We start from the raw sequence: 17,197 nt of genomic DNA, 5'->3' as shown, positions 1-17,197 counted from the left end.
TGTAGTGTGATTTTTAATTTCAAATATCTCATTCAAAAGAAACTTTTTATTCATTCTAAGGGACTTTCGGCCTCGGTAATAAAGTGATCTTTCATTCTGTGTTTAAATATTTCAAAAATACTTATTAGTTTTCTCAGGTCTCACCGGAGGAACCGCAGACATTCGGATACAATTAGAGTCTCTTTGCAAAGGCAATGACGTCGACTTTGCAAAGTAATAAGACACTTACTCAACACACATACTACACATTACACCTGAGTTAGTGATAAGCTATACAATTACGTGGCTAAAGGTTCTAGTTCTAAACCAAGGCCAGAATCAGAGAAAAAAAAAGTTTTCTCAGGTCGAAAAAAATGATTACATTTAAAATACATTGAAAATTTTGACTGGCGTCAAAATTTTGCATTTTGTTCATTTGCCCTTAATTTAATATACTTATACCGATACAGTTCATCACCATTTTGAACATTTGACAACATTTTTATAAAGAATATTAATTTTTTAGGGATCAAAACCTGTACCTGAGTGATGCAAAAAGGTTTAAACATATGGCGGACAAAGAGACCGACACCATTAAGCAGTGTATGTTGTACCTGGAGGCTGTACTATTTTTCCTGTTAACTGGTAATGCCATGGAACATGAACGAGTTACAGAAAAATCGGCCTACACCATGTATAGAGATACGCTTGCTTTAATCAAGTAAGTACATACAATTTTTTTAGAAATTAAAATTAGAATTTTTTCAATGTTTTGCTTATGTCCAATTTGTCTGATTTATTTTTTTTAGTAAATATAAGCACTGATATCCTATAGAACACCTACTATAGAACTACTTTAGTTTTTGGTAACATTTGTTTTCTTTTTCTTCAGCTTTTTTGGCATTCTTAGTTTCTGAAGATGACTAGTCTCCTAGTCACCTTCTCTAAGGTCTCTATCTATCATAGCATTTCCTTTGTACGTTTTCCATCTTGTAACAGGTCTTCTTCCCAGGCGGGTCTCTCCAATATTCTTTTCGGTCATCTGTGCTCTGGCATTCTTTGTACATGCAACTCTTTTATTTTATTTCATATTGATGTTGTCATTGGCCATACTACCGCTCCATATTGGGTAATATTTATCACTATGCTCTGAAAAATCCTTTTTTTGTTGGTTAGAGTGCTGTTGCTTATAACTCCATGCAGTATTTTTGTGTCTTGTTTACCTTATGCTATTTTCATTTCTATATCCTTCATACAAGTACCATCTCGGCTTATCCTTGAGCCTAAATACTTTGACGTCTTACAACTCTTACTAGTCTCTTCTTCTAAAGTTCAAATCTGCTAATAAGTATTCAGTCTTACACATATTTATCTTGAGTCCCCATGGCTCATTTATTTGCACCTCTGGTTCTTTATACAGTCTTTGTGTTATATTCAACCATTTCTTTCCAAAGTGTATTATTCTCATTGCTTTGTGTGCAGGCGCGGATCTAGAAATTCATAATAGGGGGGACCAGACTTACCGCAAATATTATATTATCCAGATTTAGCCATACGACTCACACTAACTCTAAGGATAAAATCCACTCATCCCAGATACCTAGGGTATCAAAAGGATTGAGCTCTGGTGGGATTCTTTCCGTGTTACGGATAAAACATGGAAATAGTTCGTGGAGTCATGGGAAGGTGTCCAATACAATAGGGGGGTCCATGGACCTGTTGACCCTCCTGTATCCGCGCCTGTTTGTGTGTACTTATCGTAAGTCTTTTGTTGAATATTTTGTACTGACTATTATTTGTTGTTTCAGACACATTTCGCTCAACTTCAGAAAGCAGCAAAATGCCTCACCTGTATATAATAAACTTGCTGTGTTAAGGTAAGAAGGCTGAACACTTAAAATAATTAATTGGTTACTAATTTTTTAATATATTTCAGTTACCGGTGCCAAGCTCTCCTGTATTATAAATTATTTAAGCTGAAAACGAAAGAAGCTAGAGATTATCAAAAGATCATCACTGATTACTGTACTAAGGTAAGCATAATATACATTAATTATTTTTAATAATTTAATTTAATATTTTTAATAATTTAATTTAAGCATTTTAAATAATTTGTCTTTGTTTCTACTGATTTTGATTGATATCGTTCATAAAATATCTTCTGTTGACAAGGTAGAGCTTTAGGTTTTTATTAACTACTAGATGGCACTGTAGACGTGTAAGCAACATTATACAGTGTGTCCATAAAGTAACGCATTATTTCGTTAACCGGCGACTTTAACGAAAAGTCAAGAAACAGATCGATTTTTATTTTTAAATTACAATTTTTTGGCATATACATATATCATACTAGTGACGTCATCCATCTGGGCTTGATGACGTAACCGGTGATTTTTTAAATGATAATAGGGGTCATGTGATAGCTCATTTGAAAGGGTATTCAATTCTCTATTCACTAATATAAACATTAACATAATTATGTATACAGGGTGTTCAAAAAAAATTTAATTAAAGATTGAGAAATTAAAGAGAAATTAAAAATTGAGACAAAAAGAAGAATGTACAATGTAATTTATTCAATTCAAAATACGTTTTACTGTTGCCAGAAAACAGGAAAGACATGTTTATTTGACAAATAAATATGGCTTTTCGCTTAAATTCAATGTTAAGCTGCCACCCACCTACCTTTTGGCCTTTTTTCGTTTTAAGCGAAAATCAATGTTTATTTTTTAAATAAAACATTTTTATGTTTTCTGACAGTAGTAAAATGTATTTAGTTAATTACCTACATACATTCATCTTTTTGTGTCAATTAATTTAATAAAACATTTTTTTGTGAATAATGCTAATAAATAATGATGTTAATTTTTATAGTAGTGAATAGATAATTAAATACCCTTTCAAATGAGTTATTACATGACCCCTATTCTTATTTAATAAAATCATTGATTACGTCGTCACGCCCAGATGGATGACGTCACTAGTATCATATATATGCCAAAAAATCGTAATTTAAAAATACAAATCAACCTGTTTCGGGATTTTTCCTTAAAGTTGCTGGTTTACGAAATAATGAATTTATGTGTTACTTTATGGACGCACTGTATACTAAAGACATCAACCATAATTCAAAGTAATTTATGAGATGCCAGAACATGACAGATAAATAAAACTAACATTGTATAATTCTGCAAATATAACAGCAAATGTCGCTCTCAAATGTATGTTCTCTTCTTTAAGTGCCATCTTCTTTAAGAAGGTTGGCTATCGTTACGGCTATCTTCATCTTTGCTACTGCTTCTCCAAACAGCTCAACAGAGTTGCAATTGTACCATTGTCTCAAATTGTTCAACCAGGATATACGTCGTCAGCCTATGTTTCTTCTGCCCAGTATCTTTCTCTTATAATGATCTGCAGCAACGCATATCTCTCATGACATGACCCGGATACTGCAATTTCCCTTATTTTAATTGTATTTAATGTTTCCTTTTCCTTGTTCATTCTTTTTAAAACGTCGTTATTTGCAGCTTTATCGACCCAACTTATTTTTAAAATTCATCCATATCCCCCATCTCAAACGCTTCTATTCTGTTATTTATATCCTTTTTTTAGCGTCCAAGCCATATTTCATTTAATAACAGAAATTACATATAACACCTCAGTATTCATACTTTGAGTTGCGGACTCAGATCATTGCTACAAAGTACTTTTCTCATATTATTGAATGTTGATTGGGCTTTTCCTATACGTGATTTAATCTCCTTTGTATAATCGTTGTTTTCGATTATGATTGTTTCCAAGTATGTATATTTCTCCACATTTTGAACGAGTTCGTCCCTAATCCATAACATATCTTGTTGTTGATGAATTTCGTTTTTTATATTTAAAGTAAGTCCGATCTCTTTTCTACTATCTACAATCTTATTCATCAGAACCTGTAATTCTTCGATCGACTCTGCTATTACTAATGTATCATCGGCGTATCTGATGTTATTTATCGGTTTTCCGTTGACTTGATGCCACTTGATGTTTCCTTTAGTGCTTTCTGAACTATGTCTTCTGAATATAGGTTTAAGAGCAGTGGAGAAAGTATCCTTCCCTGCTTTACTGTTTTACGTTGTATTTCTATTTCTACTGATTGTTCGTCGCCAACCTTTACATATGCAACTTGATTAAAGTAAAGGCTTGATATTCTAATAACTTTCATATCCAGATTCTTATCCTGAGGTAGCTGTAAGAGGCGATTATGTAGGATTTAGTATCCTTCCAAGGAAATTTGGAATGTCTTTGGAAGGATACAAACTTCATGAGGAAGAAACTGTTATAATAAGTTATTAACCATTTGATATCTAAAGAATAGTATTTATAACCAAACTTTCTTTTTCAGAACCAAGGTGCTTTAGATCCCCAGAACCACCAGCAAGGGCAGGGAACGCCCTCGCCGCTATCTCCAACTCCCTCTCCTGCAGGTTCTGTAGGGTCTGTCGGTAGCCAATCTTCGGGATACAACAGCGGAGAATTAGCTACCAGAGGCAACGTTTCCGCAACCACATCCCAAAACGCTGGTTTGTGGGTACCTCTTCCTGTTTATAACGCCATTTCCAAACAAAATCAGCACGTTACATATCTTATGTCATACCAAGATCTATGGGATCAAGCTGATTCTTTGGTCGTTAGAGGCAAATATACCGGTAAGTAAATACAATTTTTTTATTAAATTTTATTATTTGTTTCATCGTATTTACTTATTCCGTGGGTTTGTCCTGCCCATTGAAGTCTTCTGGACAATTTCTTCTATTATATTACCTCTAGGTTCTTCTAGGATATGTATGATATAATTTCATTAGTATGTCTCTTCATATACATCTCTGAAGTATCCTAGAGTCAATAAAGTATACTTTCTATAGTTATTGCAGCGCTCCAATCAACTTCTCGATTTCTTGGTTTTATTGCCGTTTATTTTCAGGGTCTTCTTCTTTTAGTGTCTATTCGTTTCAAATATTGGCGATCATTTTGGCTATAATTATTTTATTAACTGATGCTTTAAATACAGTTGAGTCCGCGAGTCTTTACCCGTGCGTCATTCATACCTGGCGAGATAAAACACATACTTTTTATCTAGCATCATTCTCTTCCACGCATGAAACTCATGACAAACCAGCTGCCGTTTGTTATCAAGTAAAAACACATGTTATTTTTATGAACCATCTAGACTCAGTGCATTGAAAAGAGATAGGTACAAAAAAGACGATTCGGTATGTTTTCATATTTTAAGCACAATTTGTTTGACGTTTCTGCTTTGTTTACTTTTGTGGCTGTCAGTCAGTTGAATTTTTTGCGGTTTTTGTCGAATTTTTGCGTTTTGAAGTTTCTTTATATTACACAAACAGTTGTTTTCACAATTAATTTTATATTGGGCTTTGAAATTTTAAGGTAAATAATTATATTTTGGCAATTAATATTTAAAACATACAAAGCTAACGTCATTCACATAGTAAAGAAATGATTGTGTTTAGATTTCCGTCAAAGTGAATAAAATAGCAAAAATAAAATATGTTATTGAATTTTTTTATAAATTGTTTATTTATTTATTAATCAATAATAATCAAAGAATTTATTAAGTTACTTCAAATGTAGCTGTAATTCTGCACAAAAATTTTGAAGCAAAACTTACATTTGACATTCTATATATTTGATAACGTCAAATTTTATAATAAAACCCGTAATCGGAACAGTAGCCACTTTCTGTCAGTTGTTGTTGCGTGAAATAGATTTCCGACTTATTTCGTATGCTTTAAATGATGACGCACGGGTAAAGACTCGCAGACTCAACTGTAGATTAGTTGTTGTTGTGGAGAACCATTTCCTCAGTTTCTTTAACCATGATATTCTTCTTCTCCCAATTGCTCGCTTTCCGAATACTTACTTTACCTTAGAAGGATTACCTTCAGTAATCTGTATTTAGTGCCGTTTCTCATTATGTGTCCGAGATAGTCTAACTTTCTCCTTTTAATGGTATACATCACCTCTCTTTCTTTGTCCACTCTTCGTAATACAGTCTCGTTGGTTACCTTGTCCGTCCATGATATCCTTAGGATTCGCCTGTATAGCCACATCTCGAAGGCATCAAGTTTTTTCTCCATTGCTTCTGTGAATGTCCAGGATTCAACTCCGTAATACAATATTGAGAAGATATAACATCGTAGTAGCCTTATTGTCAGGGTAACTACCATATATTCAAACTCATACACCTTTTTGAAACTATACTTTTCACCCTCATTATTTGTGACAGTCTTCAGTAATGTGTCCTCGTTAGTATTCTTCCATATTTCCATATACTTTTTTGCTGGTTAATAATAAGACAATATTGTTCTGCATTTTCTTCAAATAATTTGAGTATTTTCAGTAATTCCCTTTTTTTTTCTTGCTATTAGTACTACATCAGCGCCAAATTCCAGAACCTGGCTTCTTGTCATTATTTTCTTATCATTTCCTTTTGTACATATTCTGTTGTCTCTCATTATTGCCTCCAGCACGAAATTGAAAAGTACTGTTGACAATGGGTCCCCTTACTTTAATCCTTTTTTGGCTTTAAAATTTCCTGTGAGATGTTTGATTTTAGTTGTCAATTTTGGAAAAAGAAAACTTTGTGATTGTTTTTATTGATATTATGTATTTTTAATTATCTAATATTCATAGGCGCCCATGCCCATGGACAGGAAGAGCGTACCCCCCTAGCTTTTCGTGTGCTTTAAACTATACAGGGTGTCCCGAAAAGATTAGTCATAAATTATACCACACATTCTGGGGTCAAAAATAGTTCGATTGAACCTAACTTACCTTAGTACAAATGTGCTCATAAAAAAAGTTACAGCCCTTTGAAGTTACAAAATGAAAATCGATTTTTTTCAATATATGGAAAATTATTAGAGATTTTTTATTGAAAATGGACATGTATTATTCTTATGGCAGGGTCATCTTAAAACAAAATTATAGTGAAATTTGTCCACCCCATAAAAATTCTATGGGGGTTTTGTTCTCTTAAACAACACAGCGTTTTTAAAACTTTTTGCCTCTTAGTATTTTTTCGATAAGCCAGTTTTTATCGAGATGCAGCTTCTTTTTTAATATATTTACATAAAAATTGTATGGGGGTTTTGTTCCTTTAAACCCCCCAAATGTTTGTCTATGTTCCAACTAAATTATTATTGTGGTACCATTAGTTAAACACAGTGTTTTTTATACTTTTTTGCCTCTTAGTATTTTTTTTGACAAGTCACCTTTTATCGAGATGTGGCTTCTTTTGTTAAAAATATTCCTAAAAATGTAAATTATAAATAAATTTTCAGATTATTAGCAGGTTTTCATAATCGTACACAATAACCATATACAAATATGTGGTGGATTCAACAAATATTCAAAATATGTATGTCGATAAACACTGGCTGATATCGAAAAAGTACTAAGAGGCAAAAAAGTTTTAAAAACATTGTGTTTAACTAATGGTGCCACAATAATAATTGAATTGGAACGTACACAAAACTTTGGGGGGTTTAAAGGAACAAAACCCCCATAAAATTTTTATGGGGTGCACAAATTTCACTTTAATTTTTTTTTGAAGATGTTGCTGCCATATTTAAAAAAAAATCCCGTTTCAGTAATTTTGCAGAATTTTTTCTTTGACATTCATTTTTTGTAGATTCTTACATTTAAAACGTTGTTCAAATCGGTTGAGATTATGCTGTCTTAAGGCGGGTTCTCACTTGTCAGTTTCGCTGACGCAGTCTAACTGATTCAGTGATCCTGAACAAATAATGAACATGAGAACACCTTTTCATTTTAAATGATCAGTACATTCATACTTTCAGTTAAAGTGAAAGCCAGTTCTACTTTTTATCATTATTGACTGATCATGGTTGCATAATGAATAGAAACTGAAGCACGAAAACATAAATTTTTTCAGAATCTCTTGAAATTTGTCTTCGTTATTAAGTGGTTTTATATGAATCACAATCTTCCAAAGCTAATTCTTTCAATATACATAGTTTCACTAGAACGCCATATTATATTTCTGCGAAATATCCAGGACCTGACCCAACATCTACGATGTATTGTTTTCTTTTGAATCACTGGAATATTCTGTAATTCATTTACTAATTGTAAACATACTTCTCGAACAGCTGGTTTCAATTTTTTTTAACCATTTTCATTACCACGATATAAAATGTTTGGACTAACTGAGGACTGAATGGAGCAAAACATGAAACATGTGAATGCAATGGTCACTTTTTATTTTTCATTATTAATGAATTAGCCAGACTGCGTCAGCGAAACTGACAAGTGAGAACCCGCCTATACTGTCATATAGACATAAGTTGAGACTTGGAATTTTTTTGAGAACATTTTCTCCAACTTTAATAGCTTGAACTTTTATATAGCTCTTATAAATTTGATCAATATTGCTACATTATATCAAAATGTAAATAATATTAATGTTATTTGTGTTTTTTTAGATTTCTTCATTGAATTGGACAGACAGTGCAAACCCTTAACGATGCACAGCTCCCTCATCGATCTAGTGCGCTACGTCCGAGAGGGAATCACAAGGCTGAGAAACGAAAGTTAGAAGTGGTTTTCACACGATCTGTACATAAAGAAAAAATGTATGCCAAAGAACGCACCAAGTCAATTGTTTCGTCAATGGAATCGGCCGTCAGTGTAGGAGAGAATATACCTTTTTATATTTTGATGAATATTAACATTTTGTGAATCGAGTCCTTCTTGGACCGGAAATTCAATGGTTCTTCATCAACATCGAGACAAGGATTTTTATGTGTTAGCGGAAGAATATTTTGTTCCTTTGTTTTACTTTTTAGTGGTGATTTATGGACTTTTTCTAGCAAATAGTATAAATTTTATTTTTGGTTATTTAATTTGTAGAAAAACTAATTGTCTAGATTTTGATGAACGCTTTTCATCGCGGACTCTAAACTTAGATTAGCTAATTGACTTAATTTTTACTTATATTAAATACTTGCTCTTCATTTACAAACTGTTGGTATCTTTATCCCAATTCCGCTATTTAATATAACATGTGTTGATATAATTTATTAGACAGTGAATCGTACAGATGTTTGACATATAGTATGCGAGCCGATATGAACACTTCATAAAAATGGAGATAAAAGTAATGGAATAAAAGTAATCGAAAAACTTCGTTTAAATAAAGACACAACAAAGAAGATGCATATAAAATAACGCATAGGAAAAGCGAGATCAGCGTTCATAATGATGAAGTCTCTTTTCAGCAGTCACGATTTACCACTTGGTCGTCCATGATGGTTGGGTCAGTGGGTAGCCCCATTGTTCTTAAATCTGACCATATCGTCGGTGATGTGAAAATACCTCCTATCTACTTTTTCATGAATTTTGTAAGAGAGATTTCAAACTTTTTTTACGGTCACCTTCTGTTCTCATATATTTTTTGACTTGTTTTGTAGTAAATTGAAATATTTATTTACTACAAATAAGTCAAAACTTACATATGAAAACAGGAGGTGACCCTAAAAAAAGTTTGAAATCTCTCTTACAAAATTCATGAAAAAGCAGATAGGAGGTATATAGTTACATCACTGATGATATATTGCCTCTCCATCGCATTCGTCGGCATCCTAAGGGCTCCTGTGGGGGCTTCCTCCCAGATCAGCTTGGCAAGGCGGTTATTAGGGAGTCTATGGACATGACCAGCCTATATCTTAGAAGCTGAGATTTAATTTCTTGGACTACGTCGCTTTCAAAGATTCAAAGGTTCAAAGATTCTTCTGAGGATTTTTCTCCCAAAACATTCAAGTTTTCTTTCAATAAAAAAAACTCTATCGTCAGATTCTATGTATTTTCTACATTTATATGGAGTAGAGGCCTGGATGCTTTTCGAAGCATCTTTAAGAAAACTCGAGGCATTCGAGATGTCGTGTTACAGAAGCATTTTAAGAATTTCATCGTGTAAACTAATCATGTAAACTAATGTTCAGGCCCCACATAGAATGGGCAAGGAATCCGAGATTATTAACACCATCGAAGAGCGCAAACTAGAATATCTTGGCCATGTTGTGAGGAATGAACAGATATTGCTGCAATTCATTCTTCATGGCAAGTTATTTGGAAAGAGAGGACCAGGGAGAAGAAGAATGTCTTGGCTTCAAATCCTGAGAAAGTGGTTTAATATATCGACAACCAGACTATTCCGAATAGCAGCAAGCAAAGTTAGGATAGCCATGCTGATCGCCAACATCCACAATGGATAGGCACCGTAAGAAGAAGAAAGAAGATTCAATAAATAAAGACAATACACACACCAAAGGTAAACAAAAACTAAACAAATCGAGATGCAAGGGGGGTGGTCTCCACCTAGACCATAAGGGAGTGGTGGAATACCTAAATATGTAGGGCCTTCCCCATGTATGTGTCACTAATGAAGACAATACACACACCAATAGTAAACAAAAACTGGAAAGGGAATGAAGACACAAAAAGGACAAAACATACACCAATCTGTGAGTTGGTACATAGAATCGTCTGTTGTAAAGAGATGACAGGCCATAGTTTGGTAAGATTCCAATGAGAGGTCCTTATGCGCGAGCATAAGGGGGTGGTGGAATACCTAAACAGGTAGGGCCCTCTCCATGTGTGTAACTAATGAAGATAATACACACACCAACGGTAAACAAAAACTAGAGGGAAAGAAGACACAAAAAGTTTAACTCACAAAATTTGTGAGTTGAACGTAGAGATGCATCACACTTTAAACAAAAACCTATAGGGTGTGCTGTGTTGTAAATAGATGACATCATCAATATGCAAAGCCATAGTTCAGTAATATTCGAATGAGAAGTCCTTATGCACAAGCATAAGGGGGTGGTGGAATACCTAAATAGGTAAGGACCTCTCCGCAGTTCAAATATACAATCTGCAGCTTTTTCTTAGTCATTGACCTGCTGCAGGTATCGTGATATCATGAAGTCAGCTGATTTTTCCAATGTTCCTCCTGTTCCGTTGGTGGTTTACGGAAACAATTATGAAATTAAAGTAAGTGTAAAACAACGAACAGTAATATATTTATTTATTTTGGGTAAACAAGCGTGCTTCGTTTATATCTCGTAAGGGTTTGTTATTTTAGCGAGGGTGTGACTGCGCTGCTTGTCCGCTGTGTCGATACTGACCGAGACCACAACGCTATTATATCATCATGTATGCGGTTCTACCATGTGGCCAGAAAAGGCGATAAATTACTAAATCTGGCGTTTTAAAAGCTGAGAACCTTTCTGTAGTTTTTAAGAAGTTGACATAAAGAGCGTGGCCAATCTGGCAATTTGTGTTTCCCTGAAAAAACCATTAATTTTGAAAACACAATCTGGTTTTGTATTTTAGGAGCACATGTGAATTGAACATGAGACGTATTCTTTGGTTTTGAGAAAAGTTAATATTTAAAATTAGCTATTAAAAAAATAATAAATGAAGCGTGTCGCTATACTCCATTTCTCTCTACTACTCTAGCACATTCTGACAATGGATTGCCCATCGTAGCAAAAATATGATTTCTGTATCTTATGGAAGACCTATCTCTTCTACTTCTTTTGCCTTCCATCTTTCCTTGGGTGTTAAGTTTTTCAAGACCATTTTTTCGAAGCATGTGTCCAAAATAGTCTATTATTTGTTCCGATATTTGTGTTCTTAGTATTTTCTTTATGTTTAGCTGGTTTACTGTAGATTCATTTGTTCTTCGTGCCACCTATGGTATTCTCAACATTCGTCTCCAGCGTTATCTTTCTCCATAAGAGTCCAGCAATCTGATGCATAAGTGAAAACTGAAAAAAGCTCAGTCTCATTGAATTTTCTTAGTCTCTGATCTCAGTTTTGGTTTTATGCCCTTCTATTTCCATGCAGATTTTGTTCAAGTGTGTGTTCTTATCCCTTTTGCAGCATTTAGTTTTATTTTGGACGTTCAGCGCTTTATTGGGACTGTGCAAGTTCGGAAAAGCGACGCCTGGTTTCATAGCTGAGCAACATATTTCGCACTTTTAATTATATTGGCCAATTATGTTAGTCCTGGTTGCTGGATACTTGTCAAGGTCATAGCCCAAAAAAAATTATAAGAAGAAAAAGTAATATTGAGGTTATGTTATTAAAAGGTAAACAATTGTATGTAGTAAATAAAATTAATCATTAAAATGCAGTACTGCAAGCAAAATACAATTACATAATTAAAATTAAAATAATCATATCAATATTGTGGAGCAACATATAATTTTTCTTCTTCAATGACAGTAGGTATGAAATATACGTCAATCTGACAATTTCAATTGACAATATGATTTATTTAAGAAAGTTGCAAGATTTCTCCGCTATTCGCGCATGATCATTTCTCGTATCCCCTCCAAGTACTTGCACACCGCGAATAGGCCTCTGCAGCTATTATTGTACAATCTGTAGCTATCTCAATCTATTATCAATACTATGTTATATTTAGCATTTGACATTTTATAGTTAATCAGATAAACATACCAACAGTTTGGATTTAGCAGGAGTTAAATTAATAGGGCAAAAGCCATTTCAAAAAATGGCAAAACAGATAGTCGACAATTGGATCGGCTGAACTTATAAGGTGCAGTACTATAAAATATTTTTACATTAGTAAAATTCCACGTACATAGTGTATATTTTTTTTGTAAATATTGTATGCTAAAGTTATATATTTACAACTTGCTATATTTGTACAATGCTAAAAAATTTAGGCCTAGTAAATCAAATCACTACATCTCAAATCGGTTGTGGTTCATGGATGTAGAGTAATTAAAAGAATAGTGATAGGATAGCCTCCGGTTGTTTCTGTAATTAGTCAAAAGTTGGTTGCTTTCTTTATATCTTGGAGGTAAATTTATCTTATTGTAATGTTGAATGGGTTGCGTATGTTGAGTCTATGAAATAAATTAAGAGACTTACAATCAATTTATTATTTACTCTGGATGACCGGTTTCGCTTTCGTCGATATGCAAAGCATCGTCAGGTCCCGGTAACAGTCAATATTGACATATGTCAATACAAGGCATCATTTCAATACAACATTTAGTTTACTGTTACCGGGACCTGACGATTCTTTGCATATTGTAGAAAGCGAAACCGGTTGTCTGGAGTAAATTATAAATTGATTGTGAGTATGTCTCTTATTTTATTTCATTTTATCTTATTGTATAATTTTATTAATCGTGACAATTATTAGTTCAAATATCACGTCATTGTCAAAATACATAAAACATAAACGCATAGGAATGATAAAAAATGTTATCTATATTTCGACAACTGTATTTTTCAGCTTCCTCTATGAAATTAGAAACATAAATAATTACTTTTTTGTAAATATGTGATATTATTTTTTAAATGATTGTAAAGCTTAATGTTAATATTATGTAAAATTAATATATTTAATTTAAACAAAAATATTTTTAATTTCTACATAATGTTGCCAACTTGGCATACTTCGATATTTGCCTATGTCATGCTAGGAAAAGTTTTCTAATACTGTGTAAAAGGTTCTTACAGAAAGAAAATTGCACTGAAAATTAAAAAGATTTCAGAAAACTTGACGATTATTTAAATTTCGCGCCATTTTTTGACAGTTATCACAATTGAAAAATCATACTGGGTAGCACAGTGGTGAGTAACCCCGCCAGTTATACGGGTTTTCTCTATGCAGTTGAGACGTGGACCCTTAAAACATCATCCGTAAATAATTTGGAGGCCTTTAAATGTAGATCTACCGAAGAATCCTCAAAATTGCATACCTCAAACGAAGAAGTGTTGGTGAAGAATAGGCAAGCAACGAGAACTTTTCAACACAGTGAAAGATAGAAAAACATCAAACCTAGGCCACATACTGAGAAATAATAAGTACAAATATGCTCAACTAATAGCGAAAGGAAAGATCGAGAGAAAGAGAGGACTAAGAAGGAAAAGAATGTCTGTCTTTAAAAAGACAACCAAATGCTTTGATTTTTTGTGGCGGATATTCTTGAGTTGGGGTTGATTTCATGTAATCGAATGAAGTATCTTTCAGTAAAGTCGTCTCAGGAACGCAATTCATAAATATCGGCAATATCATTTTAAAAGTCTTCTACTTTAAAATGTATAATATATGTCTGAATTGCTGATATAAATGATGTTACGGGTTAAAAGTCGCTAAGCAACTAGCAACAATTTTTAATAATCAGATTGTCATAATTTTTGCTTTATTCTCCCAAGTACTGATCTAAACAATTATAAAAATCAAGCCTCTATATTGTCTTGAATATTAGCTGCTACCAAGCCATTTTTTAAGTCAGAAATCATATAGGAAATCAGGGATGAAGTAGGCTTACTCGACTAGGCTTAATCCACGACCCTGAGATTAAGAGTCTCATGAGAGCCTAAGCCGGGGACTGTGGGTTCCCCACGTTGGGCGCCAAATGTTACTCTTCGCCGATGTTACCAGTTTTTTATACTCTATATTACTTTTTTGCGAAGGTAAATAAATACTTTAATTTCCTAACTTAAAGAAAAAGATATACATTAGAACCCCGCAAATCCGAACTAATTGGGGGGACACCCTGTTCGGATTCCAAAAAGTTCGGATTATCTGAAAGTTAGCCTAACCAAGCATAACTAATAATAAATTCAATGCTTTCGTTGTCGTTGATTCTTAGTCGCAAAACGTTCTCGCAAGAGCGACAATATTTTGGACTTAAGTTGACTGCAAAGGAACCGAAGTAAGTTTATAATATTTAACCTTTATAAGTACTACGTATAAAGTACATATTCGTTTTGAAGAAATTTTAAATGTCAAAGTCCTATTAATCCTACATTGTTGAATTTTCTGGTTTTACTCTGTATGATAAACATGTTTTCAAGTTTTTGTTGTGAATTTTACAATTTTTTCTCTTTCAGTTGTTGGATTTGCCGAACGTTTGGATTAGCTGGGTTCGGATTTGCGGGGTTCTACTGTAATAAGAAATCAAAATCGAAGAAAACAAAATATTTATTCTTATTTACAAAACTATAAAATCTATATATCTGTATATATGTGTAATTATTTAATCTTAATTAAAAATATAAAAAACAAAAGAAAGAGATAAAAAGCTCAAATAAAGTTTATGCTTGCCTCGAAGAATATTCTTTTTAGCGTACACCAATATTAAAACTATGTAATAATATGTATGTTACTATTTACAAAAACCAAAAGAAAAACAAGTTATCTAACTACTGTATCTATATGTGGCGGTGGCAGCTTAGACTGGTTAAACAACGTTTTGTTTAGGATAAAAATTGATCTGATCCTACCTTACATTTTTGTCGATGTTTCATTTGTCGTATGGGAAAAAACACACAACTCTCTAGTTTCCTTCATTTGTTTCCACGGGCACTTAATAGTTTCTCCACGTATATATCGGCCCTGGACAAGGTGTCTCAAAAAAACCCACAACATACAATAAATAGGGGAGAAAGAAAAATGGCCTGAAGCTTGTGGCCAAAAGAGAGGAGGTCATGAAGACCTAAATATCCGAGAATTATAAATCATTGACAAGCAAGATACTCTAAAATTTCAGAAAGTTTAATATTTCTTGGTTAATTCTCAGGATGACTTCTGATTTAAAATCCTTACACAGTTTTAAGACAACACTTGTCCTCATGAAGTATGAATCAAAAGTGAACAAAATATGACACTAGACAGGTAAAGACAAAGAGATCGACACTTACTAGACAGGTAACAATTTATACCTAAAGCATACTTCATGCCTGATTTCCTATATGATTTCTGACTTAAAAATGGCTTGATAGCAGCTAATATTCAAGACAATATAGAAGCTTGATTTTTATAATTGTTTAGACCAGTACTTTAGGGAGAATAAAGCAAAAATTATGACAATCTGATTATTAAAAATTGTTGCTAGTTGCTTAGCGACTTTTAACCCGTAACAATGAGTCAGATTAAATAAATTATTAGAAGAATTTTTTACTAAGCAACAACATTTTTGTTTAATATTAATATTTTTTGTATTTTGACAACGACACCCGATTTGGGCGTCGAAACGTTAATAAAATTATTTTTTTCAATTTAATTGTGGCTTATTTCCCATTGAGAATAGTTGATTATAAAAATGCCACAAGGAAATAGCTTCAGAACAACATTAATTGAGGACCTTCGTTTAACAGATACCTAAACCTTGAGTAATATTTAGTTTACTATAAGGATATATTTATATACAGACAGCTAGTACAAAAATAGCTTAAAATGTAGGCGTTTCAGTGAAATATGTCAAGTTAACTGTATTCTGTAGAATTTACAAGTGCTTTGTTTTTTCTTATATAATGAAGGCATCATAAAGAGTCATAAAAATTTATACCCTCGGCTAATTATTGCAGGGGTGTTTGATAAAAATATTAACAAACAACTGGTAATATTGTCCTACAAATTTGTAAGGGGACTCCAGCTGTCGGACGTACCAAAATTTAGAAAAATTATTATTATTATTATTATTATTATTAAAATAATATTTATTTATTTTATTTACGAAAATTTTCCGAAATAGAAAAGTTCTCCAACTCGACATTAATAACTGAGTAAAAAAGTCTCATTATGGAGGTAATATATTTTTTAATGGTGGTCCCAAGACCTGTAAATTTATCTCCAAAATATTTAAGAATATAAAAATGGTTCTAAATATATAAATTCTAATTAGATTATCTGCACCCGAGGGCTCTCCTATAAGTCATTGTTATTTTTGCATATATATTCTAGAAAATAAGCGTGCATATATTGTAACATGTATGTATATCCTGTATATTTTATTCATTTTAAATTATTTAATTTTTATTTTTATTGTAAGTATTTTTCTTAAGGCCATTTACAAAACGAAATCAAACTAAGGAAAAAACGTATCATTTTTTTTTATCTTATATTGTTATGATATTAAATTTAATTGTATAATGGCAAACAGCTCTTTAAACTGTTGACTTTATTTGAAATAAAATTAAATATTGTGAATACAGCATTGTTTAATTTGGTCACTACAATTTCATCATGACGATCAATTTTATTTAAATGATTTTTTAAATTGTGTAAAACAGTAAAACATCACATTCTAATTAGTAACTTTATGATTAAACAAAATTACTAACAAATCTTTCT

At 32.7% G+C, this 17,197-nt stretch overlaps 1 protein-coding gene across 6 annotated transcripts in view; it reads left to right on the top strand.

Annotated features, from left to right (window-relative positions):
* Window positions 1-13,473, top strand: part of LOC114349504 (AF4/FMR2 family member lilli) — a 692,430-nt gene extending 678,957 nt beyond the window's left edge. For all 6 annotated transcript variants that reach the window (XM_050647824.1, XM_028299898.2, XM_028299899.2 and 3 more), the window contains 5 exons: window positions 506-700; window positions 1,788-1,856; window positions 1,916-2,012; window positions 4,367-4,670; window positions 8,493-13,473. In XM_050647824.1, the coding sequence (XP_050503781.1) occupies window positions 506-700; window positions 1,788-1,856; window positions 1,916-2,012; window positions 4,367-4,670; window positions 8,493-8,605 (778 nt within the window). In that variant the 3' untranslated portion in view covers window positions 8,606-13,473. The remainder of the gene's footprint in view (window positions 1-505; window positions 701-1,787; window positions 1,857-1,915; window positions 2,013-4,366; window positions 4,671-8,492) is intronic.
* Window positions 13,474-17,197: the final 3,724 nt, after the last annotated feature.

The sequence above is a fragment of the Diabrotica virgifera genome, chromosome 3 (genome assembly GCF_917563875.1).
Source record: "Diabrotica virgifera virgifera chromosome 3, PGI_DIABVI_V3a".
Taxonomy (NCBI): domain Eukaryota; kingdom Metazoa; phylum Arthropoda; class Insecta; order Coleoptera; family Chrysomelidae; genus Diabrotica; species Diabrotica virgifera.
Note: the sequence above shows the minus strand (reverse complement) of the source record. Positions and strands in the feature narration are given on the sequence as shown.